This window comes from Sinocyclocheilus grahami, unplaced genomic scaffold (assembly GCF_001515645.1).
Source record: "Sinocyclocheilus grahami isolate Dianchi unplaced genomic scaffold, SAMN03320097.WGS_v1.1 scaffold222.1, whole genome shotgun sequence".
In the NCBI taxonomy this organism is placed as follows: Eukaryota; Metazoa; Chordata; class Actinopteri; order Cypriniformes; family Cyprinidae; genus Sinocyclocheilus; species Sinocyclocheilus grahami.
Genome location: NW_015505401.1, coordinates 923,317 through 948,001, shown reverse-complemented (window position 1 = coordinate 948,001; position 24,685 = coordinate 923,317). Strand labels below are relative to the sequence as shown.

Sequence of the window (24,685 nt, the reverse complement as noted above, 5' to 3'; positions counted from 1 at the left end):
TATAAAGTCATCTGCTAAATGATTCACTATAAATGTAAACATATAGCACCACCCCAAAATAAGTCCTTTTTATCCAACTTACAAATTTGAAGTCTAAATTGAATGTTGATTACGTAACATTACAGGATACCACAAAATAATACGTATGTTTGAATTAATTTGCCAAGATGCAGCTGACACCGTAGACCACATGAAAATGGCAACATGACAGATTTAGTAGTCAAAGTACACACATTCATAGTATAGAACATACTTTTTTACATAAGCCCCAATAGTTTCCAATTTCTGAATTAATGACTCTTAAGAGCCGGATATTTTAAAGGGGTCATATGATGCTGCTAAAAAGAACATTATTTTGTGTATTTGGTGTAATGAAATGTTTATGCGGTTTAAGGTTCAAAAAACACATTACTTTCCACATACTGTACATTATTGTTTCTCCTCTATGCCCCGCCTTTCTGAAACGCGTTGATTTTTACAAAGCTTATTTTTTAAAGATTTTTGCGGCAACAATACTACAGCGAGAATAAAAGTTAAGCCTTCTTTCTTTGCTTGAACATTTGGGCGGCGTTATGCAAATCTTCCCAGATAGTGACGTAGGTATGTGGGGGCGTATTAGAACGAGCCGTTTTAGGTAGTCGTGACTGACTCTTAACTTTTATAAAGAATATCTCTTTGGATTTGAGACTTTAGTCTTTGCAACTTTACAGATCTTCTTTATGCACCAAGAGCTTGTAACACTCCAAAGAGAAAGGAAAAATTTAAATAGCATCATATGACCCCTTTAATAAACTGGCCATAACACAAAAGAATTCATAAGTATAACAAATCTCTTGTTGAATTTTGCTACTGAACTAACATCTGGCTTGCCTATTGATCTTAGTATGACAAGTGCAGTTAAAGATACATAGTAAATTATATTTTAATTAATAAACATTCAAATATGATGCAATCCTAAGTGCATGTGGTGTTAATGATTTTATCTCAAATTCAAATGGGATTCACACTAATGGACTTTTATGTGTTTACACTTTGTCTTGCAATCATAACATCACAATCAATGTCACAATAATAATAATTTCAATAGAAGTCTAATACAATCTCCAGTGAAAGTCAAGAAGATGCGTTTGTCTGTGTTATGTTTATTAGTGCTTGGCATGCTAAACTCTTGTTTATTATGCTTGTTTAAATCTTTTGGAGGAGGAAGGACATAAAGAGGTGCGAGCGCTGAAAGTAGAGGTGGAGAGGAACAGACCCAGGCTTTATGCTCTCATATTATTCTAATCTCAGAGAGTCTGTCCAACATAAGCAACACGATGGGATTGGCCATCACTTCAATCGGGCTCAAGTCAATGCTCACCTTGTTTGCGCGGTCACCATTAAACTTCTCGTTACATTTGAATCAGTAAAGCCTGAACAAATATGCAGACTCAGAAATGCACATATTTTCATTTGGGAAAAGGTCAAATGCTGTATTTAGGTAAATGCTTCTGCATCACTTAACATCACCTTTATTTACTTGTTATGCATATCTTGAATTTTTGAATGTTTCCAGCAAGACCTTGCCAGGTTTCATGTTGGTGCAGCCCAAAATATATTAAAGAACTCAAATCAAATCAGTCAACAAGGTCTGATTTTCAAGTCCATGCTGGAAATCCAACTTAAGGTGGTAGGTTTCTAGCTGTATATTAGCTTGTGCAAGCAAGTAGACAATTTTTTACTAGCAACAAACCAGCAACAACCTGATCTTACCATATTAAAGGCTAATTCACACTGCAGTGACAAATGCCGACTAGTGCTGACAATTACGTACTTCTCAGACATTCCATGACATAGCTACTCACAGGAAAAGTTGGTCAAGCTGGTTTTTAGAACATGGTAGCTAGCCAGATTCTAGCTGGTCTAAGAGGCCAACAAATTTAGAACAGTAACAAACCAGCTGTTTTTGGAACATAGTGTTAGTTTCTAGCTGGTTTAAGCTGGTCATTAGCTGGTAGATCATCATAGACCAAAAAAACAAAAACAGTTGAAGGTGGTCAACCTGGTTTTTGGGACATTGCAGCTGGTTTCTAGCTGTTCATTAGCAGGGAGACCAACATTGAGTCAAAAAATAAAGGTAAAGGTGGTCATGCTGGTTTTTGGAACATAATACCTGGTTTCTAGCTGGTCATTAGCAGGTGGACCATCATTGGGTCAAAAAACAAACAAAAAATGTAGGTGGTCACGCTGGTTTTTAGAACATGGTAGCTGGTTTCTATTTGGTGCAAGCTGGTCATTAGCTGGTAGACCATCTTGGACAAGTAACAAATGAACAACAACCTGGTTATACCAGCTTAAGATGGTCAAGCTGTTTTTGGAACAAAGCAGATGGACAACCAGCCATGGAACTGCTTGAACCATGGAGCTTGTTCCAAAATTACTAATTACTGACTTAAGAGTAAATATTTGCACTGTTAATGGCATCAAAGCATCTGTGTTATTTGTGGACAATACTGAGATTTTTTAAAATAATTTGTGTGCATTTAAATGGATTAGTCAACACAGGTATTTAGTTATGTAAAGAAGCCATTTCTCATAAACAGCAAACGTAGTCTATAAATTACAAGCAAATGCAAATATAACTGGATTAAAGTGTTTTGTTTAGATAGTGGTAGAAAGAAAGTTTTCCACAGAAACAAATGAACAATATTCTATACTGTATAATGTGATTTTTGGCTCATGAATTCCCAGAAATGCTTGTCAGTAGATGGTTGTTTTGTTAGGTGTGCATACAACTCAAGGCTTGGCACTGCTTTGACTAAGAGGGTAAGGTCAGGTCAGTAACAGAACGGTGGTCTCTGATGTAGGCCTGCTTTAGCGTGATATAAATATCATACAAGCGGGGGCGCTAGTGAGCAGTGGCCACCCATCATTTCCCATCAGCTGACACGACAAACACTGTCTGTGCTCCACTAGAGGATTTTCACACTAAAACTTTCATCAAGTGCTAGAAAGGAAAAGTACAAGCCAGATCTTTGTGGAAAAGGTCAAAAGAATTGTGTATGGAGTTAATTTAGATACATCTGTCCAACATGTGACAGAGGTTTTTAACTATTCTGGGGTGTAGCCTTTGCGTTCATTTCTCACAAAATGTGTTTTCTTTGCTTATCATGTAATATGAGTACAACACTGCCAGGTAAAAAAAATCCTTACTAATAGTATCTGCTTAAATTGAGGGAAATTATTTAACAAAAAATAATTAAATAAATAAAAACCTGTGTGATGTTAATGAACCCATTGAAGTGGCAATATGAAAAGAGCTGACTTTATATTCACAGTTTTTATCAAATGTGACCCTGGACCACAAAACCAGTCATAATGGTACATTTTTGGGATTTATACATCATCTGAATAAATAAGCTTTCCATATTTCCGAATCTGAGGGTGCAAAAAAATCAAAATATTGAGAAATTCGCCTTTAAAGTTGTCCAAATGAAGTTCTTTAATAAAAAACATTTTTTAATATATTTACGGCAGGAAATTTACAAAATATCTTCATGGAACACGATCTTTACTTAATATCCTAATGATTTTTGGCATAAAGGAAAAATCGATAATTTTGACCCATACAATGTATTTTTGGCTATTGCTATAAATGCTACTTAAGACTGGTTTTGTGGTCCAGGGTCACATGTATGTTTTATAAATATTATACATTTACAAAAACAAGTGACACAAAAATATTATAAAATGTTAGTAATGTTTATTAAAGATATATTTATATTTGTTATATATCTTATATATGTTGCATATATTTTAATCTATATGAAGTAGTAAATTATGGTCTGAGGGGCAGGTGAAGTATAATCTAATGTCATCATTTTGATCAAATAAAGGGAAAATCAGATTAAATGGTGCATTTGTGTTAAAAGTGATTAAAGTGTAAATCCTGCTATTTAAAACATTATAGTTTGATGCTACAATTATTACAAACCTGAAACCCGATTACAGCAGGATGTTTGGTTAAACTGTCCCTTTAATCAGCATGGTGGTTGTAACATGTAAAAACAGATGCCACATTATACATTTTTTAATGTTTGACATTTGCCATTATATTGGTAAAAACAGGCATAATTCTAGAGAACAGCATTCATCTCAAGCAATAACTGATAAACAGAAAGGTGAGAGACTGCTAATCGCAGATAGATTAATAAACTCTGACTGTAAGTCTGTTAAATCATTTCTTACCAGGAGAAAACGCCCATAAAACCATCCAGGAGCAGGAAATATGCTCAATGTAAATTGGCAAGGAGGCGGAGTATGGAAAAACTTTAAGTAAGAGATTTGATTCTATACTGTATAATGTGATTTTTGGCTCATGAATTCCCAGAAATGCTTGTCAGTAGATGGTTGTTTTGTTAGGTGTGCATACAACTCAAGGCTTGGCACTGCTTTGACTAAGAGGGTAAGGTCAGGTCAGTAACAGAACGGTGGTCTCTGATGTAGGCCTGCTTTAGCGTGATATAAATATCATACAAGCGGGGGCGCTAGTGAGCAGTGGCCACCCATCATTTCCCATCAGCTGACACGACAAACACTGTCTGTGCTCCACTAGAGGATTTTCACACTAAAACTTTCATCAGGTGCTAGAAAGGAAAAGTACAAGCCAGATCTTTGTGGAAAAGGTCAAAAGAATTGTGTATGGAGTTAATTTAGATACATCTGTCCAACATGTGACAGAGGTTTTTAACTATTCTGGGGTGTAGCCTTTGCGTTCATTTCTCACAAAATGTGTTTTCTTTGCTTATCATGTAATATGAGTACAACACTGCCAGGTAAAAAAAATCCTTACTAATAGTATCTGCTTAAATTGAGGGAAATTATTTAACAAAAAATAATTAAATAAATAAAAACCTGTGTAATGTTAATGAACCCATTGAAGTGGCAATATGAAAAGAGCTGACTTTATATTCACAGTTTTTATCAAATGTGACCCTGGACCACAAAACCAGTCATAATGGTAAATTTTTTGGATTTATACATCATCTGAATAAATAAGCTTTCCATATTTCCGAATCTGAGGGTGCAAAAAAATCAAAATATTGAGAAATTCGCCTTTAAAGTTGTCCAAATGAAGTTCTTTAATAAAAAACATTTTTTAATATATTTACGGCAGGAAATTTACAAAATATCTTCATGGAACACTATCTTTACTTAATATCCTAATGATTTTTGGCATAAAGGAAAAATCGATAATTTTGACCCATACAATGTATTTTTGGCTATTGCTATAAATGCTACTTAAGACTGGTTTTGTGGTCCAGGGTCACATGTATGTTTTATAAATATTATACATTTACAAAAACAAGTGACACAAAAATATTATAAAATGTTAGTAATGTTTATTAAAGATATATTTATATTTGTTATATATCTTATATATGTTGCATATATTTTAATCTATATGAAGTAGTAAATTATGGTCTGAGGGGCAGGTGAAGTATAATCTAATGTCATCATTTTGATCAAATAAAGGGAAAATCAGATTAAATGGTGCATTTGTGTTAAAAGTGATTAAAGTGTAAATCCTGCTATTTAAAACATTATAGTTTGATGCTACAATTATTACAAACCTGAAACCCGATTACAGCAGGATGTTTGGTTAAACTGTCCCTTTAATCAGCATGGTGGTTGTAACATGTAAAAACAGATGCCACATTATACATTTTTTAATGTTTGACATTTGCCATTATATTGGTAAAAACAGGCATAATTCTAGAGAACAGCATTCATCTCAAGCAATAACTGATAAACAGAAAGGTGAGAGACTGCTAATCGCAGATAGATTAATAAACTCTGACTGTAAGTCTGTTAAATCATTTCTTACCAGGAGAAAACGCCCATAAAACCATCCAGGAGCAGGAAATATGCTCAATGTAAATTGGCAAGGAGGCGGAGTATGGAAAAACTTTAAGTAAGAGATTTGATTGCCCCGGGTCCTTTGGCTAGTGGAGCTCCTGTTCACTGTCTCTCTTTCTCCATTAATCTCAATCAGACACAGGAGGTTCTCAAAGCTGCTGGAAGGAGCTTCATACAACACTGAGCAGGACAGAAGCAGCTCCAAACACAGGTAAGACACATTCTATTACACATTATTATAATCATTGTGTTCATTGCCACAATCAATAATTGGCCGTAAGAATTGCATTTATTTTTAGTGGGCTGGATGTTTTGTATTGTAAAATAATGGTCAGTTCAAGGTTTGTGGATGTTAAGAATTGTAGTTGTTACATAAGAATAAAATAATAAAAATATAAATTTTTAAGGATCAATGTGTATATTTATTCATATTTATGCATGCTATCAATAATTATATATATATATATATAATTAATAATAAGTTTATCAGTTTTCAATAAAAAAAAAAAGACTATGATTTTTAGGCCAGTCTAAACAGAAGTCTTTGTGTAAGTTTTACTTCATCTCCAATTATTAAATAATTTTTTGGATGCTTCTGTGGTGAGCGCTTAAATAGACTGGAGTATTTTTTAAACTGGAAACTGGCCCTGGCAGTTTTCAGTTGCCCTAAGTAAAGATTACATAAGAGCTGAGTCAAAGACATACAGTTCCTGTGAGAGGAGGACAGTACGGCTCTGTTGCTGCGGTACAGTCCCTCCGCTGATAGAAGTTTGAGAGCTTTTTCCATAAATGCAATCTTGAGCTCCACCAGCCCGGCTCATCTTAGCCTGACATATATTTGAAAGGCATGTATTTTATTTACACAAATTTGTGCATGAATGAATGAAGGTGTGAATAAAACTGCATGCAAAGGCAAACTAACTCAGCTATTTTCTTTTCCAGGGAACACATCCATTATATCACAAATAACTGTGAGATAGCTGAGGAAAATAAATGTCAAAAAATTGCATTTTAGGCTTTATATAATCAGTTCAAACCATTTATTTGTATGACAAACTTGACACCTTAATCCAGCATAAAATGTTAATCTCAATATTTTTTCTCCTCATGCTAAATCCTGTGCTTTCTCTTCAAGGCACACTTAGCGAGAATAAAAATGGCACTACCAAATCTAAGGAACACACTATTAGCCACAATATTCCCAAGCTAGTAAGCACAACATTAACCGCCAAAGTGAAAATTCAGACCCATGCTGCTTCTTCAAAAAGCACCAATCAGACTCTTCTTTCCACACCGAAGCCTGTTGTGGATGGTGTCCAGAAACCTGTGCCTACTCTTCAAAACACACTTAGTGAGAAGAAAAATTCTACTACTAAATCAAAAGGGAATGCCATTAATCTAAATGTTCAGAAACAAGTAACCACATTATCAAACACCAAAACGAAAAACCCAAGTCATTCTACTTCCTCTAGCAGCATTGTAGTTTCATCCACTACAAAGCCTACTGTAGATGTTGTCCAGAATCCTGGGCCTGCTCTTCCAGGCAAACTTAATGAAAAGAAAAATTCTACTGCCAAAACAACAGCCAACACCGGTAGTAATCTTCCAAAGTTAGGAACTACAGCATTAAATACCAAGCTGAAAAACCAGACTCATCCCACTTCCTCAAAAATGAGCAGCGTCAATCAGACTCTTCCATCCACTACAAAGCTGGTGGCTGAGGAAATCATACTTAGCGAGAAGAAAAATTCTACTGTGAAGTCAATGGTCCAAACTATTAATGTTAATGTGTCAAAGAAAGTGGCTACATTTTTAAACACCAAAACGAAAAACCAGACTCAATCTACTTCCTCAAAAATTAGTAATATCAATCAGCGTCAAGACATCGTCCAGAAACATGTGCCTTCTCTTCAGGACCCACTTAATGAGAAGAAAAATTCCACTGTTAAGTCAACATCCCAAACTATTAAAGTTGCGACTACATTATTAAAGACCAAAATGAAAGACCAAATTTCCTCAAAAACTAGTAGAGTGAATCAGACTCTCTCATCATCTACAAAGCCTGATGTGGACACCATCCAGAAGCCCGTGCAAAGTGTACAAAATGCAGTTAGTGAGAAGAAAAATTCTACTACCAAGTCAACAGTCAATAGTGTTAATGTTAATGCTGAGAAGCCAGTAACTACATTATTAAAGGGCAAAATGAAAGACCAAACTCAATCTACTTCCTCAACAACTAGAGTGAATCAGACTCTCCCATCATCTACAAAGCCTGATGTGGAAACCATCCAGAAACCTGTGCAAAGTGAACAAAACACAGTTAGTGAGAAGAAAAATTATACTACCAAGTCAACAGTCAATAGTGTTAATGTTAATGCTGAGAAACCAGTAACTACATTACAAAAGACCAAAATGAAAGACCAAATTCAATCTACTTCCTCAAAAAATAGTACCACTGATCAGACTCTTCTATACTCCTTGAAGCCTGCTGTAGATGTTGTACAGAAACCTGTGTCTTCTCTTCCAGCAACAACTGGCGTGAAGAAAAATACTAGTACCGAGTCAGTAGGCCACATTATTCATGTTAATGCTTCAAAGTCAGTAAACACCAAAGTGATAAACCAAACTAAATCTGTTTCATCAAAATCTAGTCACGTTGGTCAGACTCTCTTATCCACACCAAAGCCTGTTGTAGATGTCCAGAAACCTGGGCCTTCTCTTCAAGGCACAATTAGCGAGAAGAAAAATTCTACTTCCAAGTTAACGACTCAAACTATCCGTCACAATATTCCCAAGCTAAATACATTAGTGAATACGAAAATGAAAAACCAGACTCATCCGACTTCCTCAGAAACAAGTAGTATCAATCAGACTCTCCCATCTACCTCAAAGCTTGATGTGGATGAAAGCACAATTAGCAATAAGAAAAATTCTACTGTAAAATCAATATCCAAAAATATTACTGTTAATCCGCTGAAGACATTAACTACATCATTAATCACCAAAACGATAAACCAAACTCCGTCTACTTCTTCAAAAATTAGCAGTGTCAATCATACTCTCACATCCACCACAAAGCCAGATGTTGAAAGTACACTTAGCAGGACGAAAAATTCTACTGTCAAGTCAACACCCCAAACTGTTAATGTTAATGGGTCAAAACCAGTAACCACATCATTAAACACCAAAACTAAAACTAAAACTAAATCTACTTCCTTAGAAATTAGCAATGTCAATCAGACTATTGCATCTACCACAAAGCCTGTGGTCGATAGAGTCCAGAATCCAACTAAAGACAAACCTGCAGAGAGTTCACCAGTTAAAGTAGTCATCACTAAGGGTTGCATTCCTCAGGAGTCTCGGACAGACTCCGGTAACATAACCAAAGTACGAGAAACGGAGCTAAGTTTAAATCCTGGATCTCCTCTGGTAATGACTCATCACATCAACCTGGTTCAAGGAGCTTGCACAGGAAGCTGTGAAACTGAAATGGCCACACTGAGAGACAGAGTTGAGTTTCTTGAGAAGGAGATGGCAGCAATTAAAAAAATGTGTAAGTAAAGTTATGCACTAATAAAGATTTTTTACATTTTAAAATTTTTAGTTAACCATAACAATGGCACTGGTAAATGGTAAAACAAGCATTAGCATTCAAAAATGTGTATGAAACTGTTCAACGGGTTATAATTCACACACTGTATCATCTATCTTCAGGTGTTCAGTTTTCAGGAGAGCAATGCCCTAAAAACTGTAGTGGCCAGGGCAAGTGTGAAGATGGAAAGTGTGTTTGTTTCCAGGGTTTTAGTGGCCCAGACTGCAGTGGCAAAACCTGCCCCTCTAAGTGCAACAAAAAAGGGAAGTGTGTGAAGGGAAAGTGTGTGTGTCAGACTGGTTATACAGGCCTAGACTGCAGTAAGGGTAAGTAAGGCATATGATAGTACAAGACTGTTAAACGTTAATGTTAATTGGAATGGTTCACTACAAAATGAAAATCTGATCATCATAATTTACTCATGGAAATGTTGTTCCAATATGATTTTCTTTCATAGAGCATAAAAGGAGAATTTTATCAGAATGTCTATGCTGCTGTTTCCATACAATTAAAGTGAATTGTGACGAGGGGCTGTCAAACTCCAAAGATTGAAAAAGCATGATAAAAGTATCATAAAAGTAGTCCATATGACCTATACACTATTCCTAGTCATTTTAAGCCTTATTTTGAGAAACAGATGGAAAATTTAATGTAAGATGATCTACTTTAATTGTGCTTTTTATAAATTTAGAGCTTAAAGGTAAATGGTGAGCAGTAAGCGATTTCTGAGAAACACTGTTGAAAATTCAAATCAACAATTTTGTGAATATTTGCTAGCAGTCTGTTCTGTGTGTGTGTTGAAAAAAAATTGTGTCCTGGCTGTAAATAGGGGGAAAACAAAGTGGATTTTACTGATCAGACTGAGCACCACAGCACTCTGGTCAGAGAAATATACCTGGAAAAAGAAGGATTACAATAAGTTAATATTGGAAAATCTTTCCAGTGCTGAAGAGACGTGAGCATGAAGTTACTACACCTGAGTAACTTTGGTTTTGTGATGTTTCACAGAACCAAGATATGCTGTTGTAATATTAGCTATAGTAATAGGACTGATTAATCCATACTTGCGCAAGCTTTCTGTTACCAACTGTTAGTTGTTGCCTGTGTTGGACAGCATGTTTGTGAATTTGGGAACAGAGCTATGAAGGCGAGGGTGTGTTGGATGTGTTTGGGTGTCAGTTTCAAATATCGACAGTGTTTCTCAGAAATCCCTTACTGCACCATTAACAGACCATGTTCCCAAACCATTTTCATTGTGAGTAAAAGAGCAGCAGGAACATTTTGCTAAATATTTCATGTTGTGTTTCATTTTGGGCTGAACTATTCAAGTTAAAACGTATTTAAGTCTCTCTCTAAATTATTTCCCCAGCTGTTGACAAGAAGATCACAGTAACAGTTGAAACAGTGGCTATGAAGATCCCCACTGCCAAGCCTGATACAAAACATGTGAAGATAAAGCCAGACAATACCATATTCGTGAAAAAGACAGACACAAATGACCCAAAGACAAACACCATAGCCAAACCAACAGTGAAGCCAAGTCCAACCGTGTCTCCAGGTAAAGCCCAGTCCAATACCACAAAGAGAGACAAGGTTATTAAGACTATTGGTCAAGTTCTGCTAAACCATGAAGGTAGAAGACATCACGAGGAAGCAAAAATAGGCAAAACAACAATCATAAAACTAGATTTAGACAAACAATCACAAACTGAACTGACCAAGAAAAATAATCTTAAAGATGAGCCTGTCTATCAGAACGCGACTCAGAGATCTGGAAAGAAGGTTAATGGAACCTCCAAAGTTTTAGAGAATGTGTTTAAAGGCACCAAAGACTCATCTAATTCAACTGTGTCCAAGACAAAGGTCACTATTAGAACTGTAGATGATCAAGCAAAAGAAAGCAAGACTATTACTATTGCATCTACTGGAAAAGAAAAGAAGCAATTCCACAGAAATGCAACAACAACTCTCCAAGCAGAGAAGAAGTCTGATAAGCATGTAAATGGGACAAGGTTTGAATCCAAAACTCGTACAGAGCATTTTAACAAAACTATCAGCAGATTATCAGTCATTGGATCAGTTGAGGTTCATAATATCACTTCTACCGGGTTCATTATGTCTTGGGAAGCTCATCGAGACATGTTCAAGAACTTCACTATATCAAGAAGGGAAATCAGAGGAGGAAATGAAGATTCCGAGAAAATTCAGGAAGGAGCAGCGGCTGTAAATATAACAGATGTCCAAAGGCCCAGTTTAAACAGAACATCAACTAAAGTCCAAAGTAGCAAACCTGATGGAAAGACTGTGAAAAAGTTCTCCCAAGTTCTTGCTGGTACAGCACGGTCGTATCATTTCAAAGGCCTTCAACCTCAAACGCAGTACTCGGTTTCCTTGTTTGGCTCTGGTCTCAGCGTACGATCCAAAATTCACCGCCTTACATTATCCACAGGTAGGTTTCCCATACTTCCTGCTTTGGTTCACTGCAATAAACACCAGTGAAGAGCATTTACTCTCCTGCGGTGTGCTGGCAGCACTTAAGTATGCTTAAATCTCTAATGAATGCATGGAATACAGTACCTTGTGCATTTTAAATATTGATGTTGGCAAGACCCACTTACTCTATTTTAGTCATAAATACTAGGCATAAGTTCAGTGACATCAGGAGCACAAAACAGCCTTAGATTCTCTTTGGCTGTCAACTTAACATAGAATTTCCACTGCTAAAATTAATGATGTGTACTGTATTGGTGAATGGTGATATTCAAAATTCACCATTAAACCATTTTAAGACTGAATGCACCAATTGATTACTTGGATAATATGGCATATTTATGCAGGAATATAAATGTCTCAGAACTCTAAAACATACATTTGTGGTGATATTTTTAATGTCATTGACTTCAGTTAAAACTGCACCAACTTTGAGATTTTCTTTGACTGTGCTTTATGACTTTCTGACATTTTGTCCAGGCCCTGAACCACCCACTGACTTGATGTTCAGCAATATAACAGAGACTTCCTTCTCAGTATCATGGACAAAACCTAAAAGCATAGTAGCAGAATTTAAAGTCACGTACACCAACACTGTAACTGGTACTGTAAATGTCTTTGAGTTATCCTGCTTTTCTGCTATGACTATTAAGTGCTACTGTGGGCACCCTCACAATACATGATGATTTTGATGATTTTACAATGCTTTACCTTTTTATACTGCAGGTGAGAGTGGCTCCATGTCTGTTGACTCCCAGCTGTCCCATGTTCTCCTGTCTAAGCTCTCAGCTGGCTCCACCTATGACATTACTGTGAGCTCAGTTCTGGAGACACTCGAAAGCGAGCCAGTCACAGCCTTTGTCACAACAGGTGTGAAGAATGCTTACTGTTTTTTGTTGCTTTTCACTTGATATTATGGTTGATGCTGATGTTTTGGGGTCACTGATGTCTTTTTCACAATTCTATAAATCCTAGTGCCGGATTCTCCTACTGAACTAAAGGTGGTGAGCATCACAGACACTAAAGCTCTGCTGGTATGGAAACCATCACATGCTAAAGTGGACAGCTACATACTCAGTTATGGAACTACAAAATGTAAGTGCAGTCAGGCTTATTAAATGGCCGTTTCTACACTAAACCGTCATTGATTATTAAAATTTTTATTTATTTTTTGCTTTCTAGCTCCTAATGTGACTATTACAGTGACATTATCTGGCAGTACAGTGGAGCATCAACTCAGAGGACTCCACAGATCTTCTTTATACATGGTGAAAATCAAAAGTCAAGTCAACCGGCTCCAGAGTAGCCCAGTCTCCACAACCTTCACAACAGGAAGTGGTGCGTAAACGGTTACAAATCTGTTTACTTACCTCAAGTAAACTAAATGACACAAAACCACTATTGAAGTAACATAAAAGCAATTTAAAAAGATTTTAGTGTTGAGACTGATAATAACTAAATGGTCAATATTAAAAGTCAATATCAGCCGATATAGGCCTAATAACATACAAAAATCTGTAATATCAACTGACATCCTTAGTTTTACTGTTTTACTTAGACAAAATTGTGTGATGAACAGAACCAAACTGATTATTTATTACTAAAATACACATTTTTGCCATTTTAGATTAATATTCTCTACAGAAGCTGCCATATCTTGTTTTTATCCTCTTTTTTCATGCCTGTATGTTTTCCAGGAGTGAAACTTCAGGTTGCGACTCCCGATGAGGTGACCTTTCACTCAGCTGTGATTTCATGGAGGGCTCCCCGTGTGGCTTTCAAAAGTTATAGGCTCACATACCAACTGAGTGAGGAAGTCAAGGTGATTATATCAATAACTCAATAGCACCCAAGACAAATTTTGCAGCCTTCCCACAATTTTCACTGACCCCTGCTTCGCATTAATAGGAGGTGATTTTAAATCCATCTGTGACACGTTATGAGCTGACTGGACTGGCAGCCTTTTCAAACTATACTGTGAAAATAGAGGGAGAAAGAGATGGACAGTACATCAGTTTTGTCTTTGCTGAATTTACCACTGGTGTGTAATGTTCTGTTTCATAACTAACTCAATTTCACCCCTGGTTGTGTTCAATCTTTCATAGATTTTATTTTCTTTATTCTTGCGCTGTAGCCCAGCTCCCGTACACATACCCCACAGACTGCTCAGAGGTACAGGTCAACGGGATGAAGGAGTCAGGAGAGGCTGAGATTTACCCTGAAGGGAAGGATGGAGAGCCAGTCTGGGTCTACTGTGACATGGAGACTGATAGAGGAGGCTGGACAGTAAGATACAAAAGCCTGGTTTGATACCTATAGTACACCCACAGCTTTCCCCATGAAACTGTTGTTGAAGCATGACATATTTTATACATTAATAGGAGGTGATTTTAAATCCATCTGTGACACGTTATGAGCTGACTGGACTGGCAGCCTTTTCAAACTATACTGTGAAAATAGAGGGAGAAAGAGATGGACAGTACATCAGTTTTGTCTTTGCTGAATTTACCACTGGTGTGTAATGTTCTGTTTCATAACTAACTCAATTTCACCCCTGGTTGTGTTCAATCTTTCATAGATTTTATTTTCTTTATTCTTGCGCTGTAGCCCAGCTCCCGTACACATACCCCACAGACTGCTCAGAGGTACAGGTCAACGGGATGAAGGAGTCAGGAGAGGCTGAGATTTACCCTGAAGGGAAGGATGGAGAGCCAGTCTGGGTCTACTGTGACATGGATACTGATAGAGGAGGCTGGACAGTAAGATACAAAAGCCTGGTTTGATACCTATAGTACACCCACAGCTTTCCCCATGAAACTGTTGTTGAAGCATGACATATTTTATGTTTGGATCATGATTTTATATTTTATGTCATGATAGTGTGTCACAAAACACTGTAATTTAAAAGAATATATTTAAGTACGAATTGAATGTTATGTTTTTAAACACTTCATTGCATGTTAATTATTATTTATATAGTATTATAGTTTAAATTTATATTAAATGCAATTACCTGAACTTACTGTAAGAGTGTATTTACACATTTATATGTAATTTCATTATTATTTCTATTAATATACAATCTTTAAATAGTTAAAGGGGTCCTATTATGCTTTTTCACTTTTTCAACTTTAGTTAGTCTGTAATGTTGCTGTTTGAGCATAAAAAAGATCTGCAAAGTTACAAAGCTCAAAGTCCACTTCAAAAGGAGATATTTTATTTAACAGAAATCACTTTTCAAAAACTACAACGAACGACTTGTTTGGACTACAACGCATATTTTCCGGGATTTGTGATATCACAAAGATCGACGAATGGGACGAGACCTGGTTGAGCTGCACTAGAGAAGGCAACGAGTGTTATCACTATGTCGGAGACACGCTACTTTCCCCAAGGCAGACGAACTTAGAGTGGTTACAATCATCAGGGGTTAAATCGCGCTCAAATTGATTTGATTATGATGTAATATTTACACTGAAGCTCGCAGGTGGCTGTGGTAAAGGGCATGACGTTTCCAGACCAGGCGCCGAGTGCTGTCAATCACAACACACACTGGCCCAGCTAACCAATCACAGCACATTTCGTATTTCAGAAGGCGGGCCTTCATTTGATACAGGAACTATTCGAGCCGTTCATGCCAGACTGTGGAGAGAGGTGTTGTAATAATGTCAAATGTGTGAAAAATAATGTGTTTTTTGAACAACCTAGTATGAGAGCTTGTTCTAGTACACCCCCAAAACAAAATCAAGATTTTGTAAAAGAGCATAAGAGGACCCCTTTAAAGTGCACTGTCAAATGTACAGACAACCATTTATAGTAAACTAAAATATACTTTAATGTTTCTATTGAAGCTTGTATGACATGTATTTAAATAGATCTGTACACATTTGTAATGATGAAGTTGCAATTTAAAATATATGGTTACACTTTATTTTATTCACAATGTCACTTTAATGTATTTTGCACACAGAAAGACAAAAGACTGTTGCTTTTATGCATTTGCATTGTTCTGATCTTATGTATTTTTATCTCAACCATATTGTCACCAGTGGCAGCTCGTGGGTTTTAAAATGGAGGAGGCACACTATTTGTATTGGTCTGGGATCCCTGCCGATTATTATTATTATTATTATTATTATTATTTGCTTAACCACTTTAAAATGACTTTTTGGTTGCTTTTAGTCCAAAAACGTAAAGAAAACGACACGCATACAGCAAGATAATATAATTTCACTTACCTGGCCTATCACTTGAAGCAAACATCCATCCCTTCTTAAAAGTCTGTGTTAAAAGAGAGCTGCCTGTTGCGCCATTTAATTAAGCCGACTGCTGTAGCCTATATCCAGCTTAGGCTGTTTTCCCTAAATTTGTATATATACTGTTTGAATAACAGCTTGGTAAATCTGTTGGCATCAAATATTCAAGATCGCTACTCATAAGTACTTATTACATTATCAGCGCAGCGGCAGACATTCAAACTAATATCACGTAATTTACATCTCTGTGATGATTGGTTGATATCAGAAGGGAGACTAGCCTCCCTTGCCAGGGTTCTTTTCGCAACACTCCTCAGCGCTGAAAGTGAACACTCGATGGTGACTGGCTAATTTTTTTTACCAACGGAGGCACGAGAGCTCAGCTCTCCCCTGGCCTCCCCCTACCCTTCTCCATCACCTAGCAGTTGTAATTACATCAGCAGATTCAGCACATTCGAGATAGAAAAGTGGCACTTTCACGTTATGGTACACTCTAAAAAATGCTGGGTTAAATACAACCCAGTGCTGGGTAAAATAGGGACAAACCCAGACATTGGGTTGTTTTGACCCAGCGGTTGGGTTCAAAACAACCCAACCACTGGGTCAAAACAACCCAATAGCTGGGTCAAAACAGACCAATTGCTGGGTTTGTCCCTATTTAACCCAGCACTGGGTTGTATTTAACCCAGCATTTTTTAGAGTGTATTACAACTGTGAAATTACAAACAAAAAAAATACACATTCTGAGACATGAACTGAAATGAATTGTGAATTTTATTAACATTAAATCATCCTCCTCCCATTTTCACCTCAAAATTATGGGGAAGCTTGTGCCTCCCCTGCATCCCCCGACGAGCCGCCACTGATTGTCACCCCCCTTTTTGTGAACTGAACTGATATGTGGCCAAGTATATGGTTTTTGAATTTGAGTATGATTTTGTTGTTTTACAAATGCAGGTATTCCAGAGGAGAATGGATGGATCTACTGATTTCTTCAGGAGCTGGAGAGACTACAGTAAAGGCTTTGGTTCCCTGAGTGGGGAATTCTGGCTGGGTGAGATTTTCCACAGTCACTGTATTATTATTTTTTTAGAAACCCCAAAATATATATACATTGATTGAATATATTTTCAATTTCCCAGGTTCCCACCTAAAGAATAGCAGTTTAACAGTTGCGGGGACTTTGAATTACACTTTTGCACCCTCTCTCAACAGGAAATTACATCCTTCACACTCTCTCCAGTCGTACACCAATGAGCCTGCGGATTGACCTGCGTTCAGGAAATGACACAGCCTTTGCTCATTATGCCAACTTCAACGTTAGCTCAGAGGCTAACCACTATGAAATCGAGCTGTCTGGATACGTTGGCACTGCTGGTAAGAGAAAATATAATACTTTGTATGAAAAAAAAGCTAGTTTTGTATTAAGAAAGACAATCTGACGCTCTAGCTATATTTTGTCTTTTTGCAGGTGATTCCATGAAATATCACAACCGCCGTCCATTCTCCACAAAAGACAAAGATCCAAACACTCTTAGCATCCACTGTGCTAAGGCCTACTTGGGAGGCTGGTGGTATAAAAATTGCTACAAGGCAAACCTCAATGGCCTCTATGCCTCCTACTCAGACAACAAGGTACTGCATCCGCAAACAACAGCGTTTCTGTAGCTCAGACAAAAGCAGGCGATTGGCTAAGCCCCGGGAGGATTCCCGGTGGGCCGGTCTGTTTTTTTGGCAGCGAGGGCCACGGTGTTGTCATGCCACTAGGGTTGAAATATGGATGCTGTCCACTGATCTATAATAGATATTATATATAGATCAGTGATGCTCTTTTTATTTATAATTTTCTCGCAGCCCATATTATTATTTTCACCAGACCATATCAATAACAAATTCTCAATTGATAATTAATCATTATTTTTGCGCAAATCGTTTGAGGAAGGCTTTAAGATTAAGCGGAATCCTCTGCTCCCGCCTAACAGAGAGCAACTCTCGCGCTGACGGCAGTTCCCTTCACCGTCCGCGTTTTGATTCAGTTTGGGCGAATGCAAACAACTTATTGAAGGAAGACGTCTTTCATTGTAATGCCGTTAAATAGAGAGAGAGAAAAAAATACATTAAAAATTTTTTACTTCTAGCGTATTCTTGGACCTCATTATTGAAGTAGGCTACAAATCCAAGCACCAGAAGCAACCCACACTCTCTAAGTTTTCTTTAATTGAAAAAATGCATTTTCATTAATTCAAAGGCTATATGGTTGCAATGATTTTTTTTTTTGTTCAAAACTTTAAATGCCATTGTTTAAAATGCTTTATTGACTGACGTTTCATAGGCCTTCAGTTGTTACGCTTTCAAATTTCATGCCATTTGTAATTTCACAGTATTTTCTCTTCCTAACTTACTACACTTGTGAAGTCAAAAAAAAAGCTAGTTTTGTATTAAGAAAGACAATCTGACGCTCTAGCTATATTTTGTCTTTTTGCAGGTGATTCCATGAAATATCACAACCGCCGTCCATTCTCCACAAAAGACAAAGATCCAAACACTCTTAGCATCCACTGTGCTAAGGCCTACTTGGGAGGCTGGTGGTATAAAAATTGCTACAAGGCAAACCTCAATGGCCTCTATGCCTCCTACTCAGACAACAAGGTACTGCATCAGCGTTTCTGTACCTTCAGCGAAAACAACAGCGTTTCTGTAGCTCAAACAAAAGCAGGCGATTGGCTAATTGGGAGCCCCGGGAGGATTCCCGGTGGGCCGGTCTGTTTTTTTGGCAGCGAGGGCCACGGTGTTGTCATGCCACTAGGGTTGAAATATGGATGCTGTCCACTGATCTATAATAGATATTATATATAGATCAGTGATGCTCTTTTTATTTATAATTTTCTCGCAGCCCATATTATATTTGGTATCCTGTAATATAATTTATCAAATCGTGATGTTAGTGGTTCATTCTTCTTGCTTTGAGAGTAACATTGAGATAAAGGTCAGGATAATATTTACCTATCCTTGATGAGAGGATAAAATTGAGAAACTGCATTCAATTATGTGGATTGGAGTAGGGATGGAGAAGGAAGATAATAAAATGGGGAAAAGTGTAAAAGAAAAGCATTCAGAAAGTTTTCAGTAAAGAATCAACAGCATGTGTATCTCAGCGGTGAGTGTGGTGCGGTTTCTCTTCATTTTGTGGATGCTTGTGGTCATGTGAGTGGTTCATTCTTCTTGCTTTGAGAGTAACACTGAGATAAAGGACAGGATAATATTTACCTATCCTTGATGAGAGGATATAAAAATTTTTTACTTCTAGCGTATTCTTGGACCTCATTATTGAAGTAGGCTACAAATCCAAGCACCAGAAGCAACCCACACTCTCTAAGTTTTCTTTAATTGAAAAAATGCATTTTCATTAATTCAAAGGCTATATGGTTGCAAATGATTTTTTTTTTGTTCAAAACTTTAAATGCCATTGTTTAAAATGCTTTATTGACTGACGTTTCATAGGCCTTCAGTTGTTACGCTTTCAAATTTCATGCCATTTGTAATTTCACAGTATTTTCTCTTCCTAACTTACTACACTTGTGAAGTCACAATTCTATAATGGTACAATTTACTCGGGCCGATGACATTTTTTGTATGACATTAAAATTATTTTTTGAATAATTGTACATAAATAGGTTAAGCAAAACAATTGTGATTATTTCTGAGAGCAGGCAGATATACATTATGGTACAGTACAAATATTTGGAGCATCCCTTATTCTGTCCCTTATTTTCTTAAAGAACAAACACTTATTTTCTACAAGAATACAAGAATAAAACACAGATCAGTGATGCTCTTTTTATTTATAATTTTCTCGCAGCCCATATTATTATTTTCACCAGACCATTTCAATAACAAATTCTCAATTGATAATTAATCAATCTTTTTGCTGGGAGAGTCTGATTCCCTTATTCTGTCCCTTATTTTCTTAAAGAACAAACACTTCTTTTCTACAAGAATACAAGAATAAACACTTTTCTTAAAGAATAAAAGATAAAGAATCACAATTGTCCCTTATTTTCCATTTCTGAAGTTAATTGGCAACCCTAATGATGACGTAATTATCTTTTGACTCCCCTGACAGCGGCACCATGCTCAAAAAACAAAAACAAACAAAATAAAACTCAGTTGTTGGAGATATGCGAGCAAAAAATAATAGATAAAAAATGGATAATAGAAAGCGCAAAGGCGGCACTGAAAAGGCCAGTAACAATAAAAAATAAATAAGTGGGCTGGTCTAAGGCATGAAACTCCAGGGCTGAAAATGAGTCCCACTCCGGCCCTGAACAAAAGTACAATGTTAAGAGCATTAAACTATAGCCATTATAGAAACATCAATAGGGCTTAAGTCACAAACCATCCACCGATTTCTGAGTCTTTTATTTCTTGCCTCTTAGGGTGTGGTGTGGATAGACTGGATGGGCAAAGACGCATCCCTCCCATTTACTGAGATGAAGCTTCGACCCTCCTATATCAGTCAAACAATCCCGACAACCCCAACAACCCAAGGTTAAATCTACAGAGTGAATAGTGCAAATACACTGTACAAACTTCTACACACTGCTACTTCAATATTGTATATAGGTTAACAACATAAAATACAAAACAAGCTTTGCAAAGTAAATATGCAAACAACCTCCAACCAATCACAACAACTTTTGTACTTTTTTTTTTAATGTTATGTAGACTTTATGCATGTGTCGATGTACTTGTGTTAATGGAGGTCCATCATTGATATTAACATTTCCGCTACTGGAATAACTGCACTGTCTTGATCTATTGGTACTATTTTTTAAATCTTTTCATATGACTGGTTTCCTCTCTATGAAATTGTTTTATTTTGATGTTGTAGACATGTAGACAAAACCAATAAAACAAAGTACTAACCGGATTCAGAAGTGAGATTTTTTGTATTATTTTTAATATTTCTTTACATATTTATCATTTCATTATATTTACTAAATGCGTTTGCTGTTATATTTCAATAGGCTACATGTATATAATATAATATTATTTCTAATTCTTTAAATGCAGAATTAAAGCCAAATAACTTTAAGAAAGTATTTGCACGTGACGGTAGACGGATTTATGTTAATATAATGAATATAATGATTCTATCAGTGAATTATTACAGAATGACTTTGCTTTACAGGCAAATCCTTTTACAAATATCTAAGTTCGGCTAAAATGGCAGTTGAAGCAGACTGGTTTAACAGTAGCTCCATTCCTGTGCAGAGCTGAAGGCTTAGATTGTGGTTTGGCTATAGACAAGATTCCACCATACCTGACACTATACTTCTTTGATTGGTTTTTCAGGGTGGCAACTGTATTTCACTATATTCCTGAGCTTATGCTGAATCACTGCTTTATTTGCAATGAATGGGGCCTTTCCAGCCAATGCCTTGCGGCAATATATCAGCATGGAGCTCGGCAGTAAAGGTTGTACAATAGCATGCACAGTAACTTAGTGTCAGAGTCCACTTCCTTTTTTCGACTTACTACAAATTTTGTTGGTTATAAAGCCAATGGGGATTTGGTATCCTGTAATATAATTTATCAAATCGTGATGTTAGTGGTTCATTCTTCTTGCTTTGAGAGTAACATTGAGATAAAGGTCAGGATAATATTTACCTATCCTTGATGAGAGGATAAAATTGAGAAACTGCATTCAATTATGTGGATTGGAGTAGGGATGGAGAAGGAAGATAATAAAATGGGGAAAAGTGTAAAAGAAAAGCATTCAGAAAGTTTTCAGTAAAGAATCAACAGCATGTGTATCTCAGCGGTGAGTGTGGTGCGGTTTCTCTTCATTTTGTGGATGCTTGTGGTCATGTGAGTGGTTCATTCTTCTTGCTTTGAGAGTAACACTGAGATAAAGGACAGGATAATATTTACCTATCCTTGATGAGAGGATAAAATTGAGAAACAGCACTCAGTTGTGTGGATTGGAGTAGGGTTGGATAAGGAAGATAATAAAAGGGGGAAAGTGTCAAAGAAAAGCATTCAGAAAGTTTTCCGTAAAGAATCAACAGCATGTGTATCTCAGCGGTGAGTGTGGTGCTGTTTCTCTTCATTTTGTGGATGCTTGTGGTCCAGCTCTGTAGACTGACTGACAGGCAAAGTGATGGAGATGCCAAAGCAAGCAAGCAACCAGAAGGTAGGAGGTTTGAGTAATTTAAATATATATCCATTGATAACCTGAATACCAGAAAAGTGAAGAAAGTGATTGTGATCTTCGACAGCTCTGCTCCGGTTTAATATGTATGTTTCTTTCCACAGACCTAGCGGCTGTACCCAAACTCCTGCATTCCCTGTCTAAGCGCTTCAGTAGAACTCTTTCTCCCTCTCTTTCTGGTCCTCCTTCTCTCCCTTTGCTGGGCAACATGCTGGACGTTGCCCAAGAACATCTACCCATCCACCTGACTTCACTGGCACGTCGCTATGGAAATATCTATCGGCTCAACTGTGGCAACACAAGTAATTATTCTTTTTATTCCATTTCCATGATAGCAAAACTGGTGATATGAAGTCATATTATGTAAATGTAGAATTACATAAACTTCACTAAATAGAGGAGAGCAAGACAAGCTGTCACAAGGCTTACATGTTAATAACTATATGTTTTGAATCAATATTTTTTCTATATCTGCTCGGTAATAAAAATGAACACAATAAAACCACACATACATTCAAACAACAGTCAATTATAATGAAGCTATAATTGGAATTGAAACATTAAACTGTGGTGTCAGGACAAGAATATTTGCTTGTCATTTTTGCTTTTCCATGAACAATTTTGTGGTTTGTAATTTTCTTGCTCTTTAAATTTATCTAAAAGCCTACATTAGGCCGTTTAAAGACAGGTTCTATACAATGCATAAAGCAGCAAAAATGTATAATTTTTCAGATGATACAAATAAAACTAAGTTTTACTTTTAGATATTTTTTTCTGATTAATATAAAACCAACCCTGAGAAATATTCAATGGACTAGAATGTGTGACCGCTATTGTAGTGTCAGTCTCCATTACATCATTAAAATCTGTTCATATCTTTTATTGTTTTTGCAGCCATGGTGATTTTAAATAATAGTGAGATCATCCGCGAGGCTCTGATCAAAAAATGGTCTGACTTTGCTGGGAGGCCTCATTCATATACCGGTAATTTAGTTCTATCAACTAGCCCAGCATGTTTATCTTTTCAAACAGACGGTCTGTATATCATATCTTATATGTGTTTCTTCTTGTACCTCAATCTTAGGTGATCTAGTATCAAGCGGAGGGCGAACCATTTCTCTGGGTGATTTCAGTGAGGAATGGAAGGCGCACAGGCGTGTGGCCCATAGTGCTCTGCTCCGCTGCACAAGAGATTCCCTGCACTCTGTCGTAGAGAAGCAAGCACACCATCTCTGCCAGGTATAGGACAGACACATACACTGGCTAATAATAATAATAATAATAATAACCAAATAATCCGTATGTAATCGGATTGACGGCTCAATCGGACTGAAAAGCCTTCATTTAAACACCTTAATCGATCCTATTGAGCTCGATCGGAATGAAGGGGGTGGTTTATTCCTTTTCTAATATGATTGAGAGTGCATGTAAACACTTGATTGGATTGAACCCCGAAACTGAAAGGACTGCGCATGTGCAATGAGCAGAAATAGTGTAATGACGTATGACGCACAGAAAGCGGATCTTCCTTTTGAATAAAGTGTTGTATAAATGCGTGTCCTGTCATTATAAAACCCTCCTTTCACTCGGCAACTGTGACAACCTTCCACCAGTCCTTGTTATGGATTCTCATTCACAGGCAACCCGTTTTGGGTACGGGGAGGGGCATTTTTACTGCGTGATAAATATGAGCAGCACGGCACAGCGGTTTATATGTATATTTATCCATAAATGAATAAATATTAATTCTGCGGTTAAAAACAAATAAAGAAACCGTGTAGGAGAGTGGTTATTATGTGCAAACAGTGAGAAACTCTTTATTTGTGCAGTGTACGCATGTAAAAAAAATCAATTCCGATTTGAAGCTTGTGACATAAACGCAATCACTTTATTCAGCGTTCATGTAAACACTACATTCATATTCATCAATCGGAATAAATTCAGTCCGATTGAACTAAAAATTGTGCATGTAAACGTAGCCACTGATACATCCTTTATCATGATGGACACTAATTGGTCTCCAGGTCACAGGCTCAAGGTCAGAGGAGCGAGAAAATGTGAATGCACAGTTTAGGAAATGACAAGCACCCTCTGACACACACACACACACACACACACATTTACTTAGCTCAGGGGTTTTCAACCTTTTAGAACATGCGCCCCCCCAAGTTTGTCTAATTTCACTCCCGATTCAAGTTTTCCTTTCTCTTTGGAGTGTTACAAGCTCTTGGTGCA

At 36.9% G+C, this 24,685-nt stretch overlaps 2 protein-coding genes across 2 annotated transcripts in view; both read left to right on the top strand.

Moving 5' to 3' along the window:
- The first annotated feature begins 6,065 nt into the window (after positions 1-6,065).
- Positions 6,066-21,160, top strand: tnxba (tenascin XBa). Its single transcript, XM_016287409.1, has 15 exons — positions 6,066-6,109; positions 6,841-9,451; positions 9,613-9,816; positions 10,860-11,939; positions 12,461-12,583; positions 12,707-12,850; positions 12,956-13,075; positions 13,163-13,318; positions 13,678-13,802; positions 13,889-14,021; positions 14,115-14,266; positions 17,194-17,290; positions 17,452-17,613; positions 17,708-17,871; positions 20,673-21,160. The coding sequence occupies exons 2-15, from the start codon at positions 6,979-6,981 to the stop codon at positions 20,787-20,789; spliced, it is 5,250 nt and encodes a 1,749-aa protein (XP_016142895.1). The 5' UTR covers positions 6,066-6,109; positions 6,841-6,978; the 3' UTR covers positions 20,790-21,160.
- A 1,483-nt stretch (positions 21,161-22,643) lies between these two features.
- The window catches only part of cyp21a2 (cytochrome P450, family 21, subfamily A, polypeptide 2), a 7,916-nt gene continuing 5,874 nt past the window's right edge, over positions 22,644-24,685 (top strand). Inside the window, exons 1-3 of the mRNA XM_016287509.1 lie at positions 22,644-22,752; positions 23,345-23,434; positions 23,535-23,689. Coding sequence (XP_016142995.1) covers positions 22,659-22,752; positions 23,345-23,434; positions 23,535-23,689 — 339 coding nt within the window. The 5' untranslated portion in view covers positions 22,644-22,658. The remainder of the gene's footprint in view (positions 22,753-23,344; positions 23,435-23,534; positions 23,690-24,685) is intronic.

What these genes read in the sequence shown, in the direction of transcription:
- tnxba (XM_016287409.1), top strand. Translation starts at nt 6,979, where the DNA reads ATGTTAATCTCAATATTTTTTCTCCTCATGCTAAATCCTGTGCTTTCT. An exon ending in CTTTGCTGAATTTACCACTG is followed by an intron (nt 14,022 to 14,114) that starts GTGTGTAATGTT and finishes CTTGCGCTGTAG; the next exon opens with CCCAGCTCCCGTACACATAC. An exon ending in TGGATACGTTGGCACTGCTG is followed by an intron (nt 17,614 to 17,707) that starts GTAAGAGAAAAT and finishes GTCTTTTTGCAG; the next exon opens with GTGATTCCATGAAATATCAC.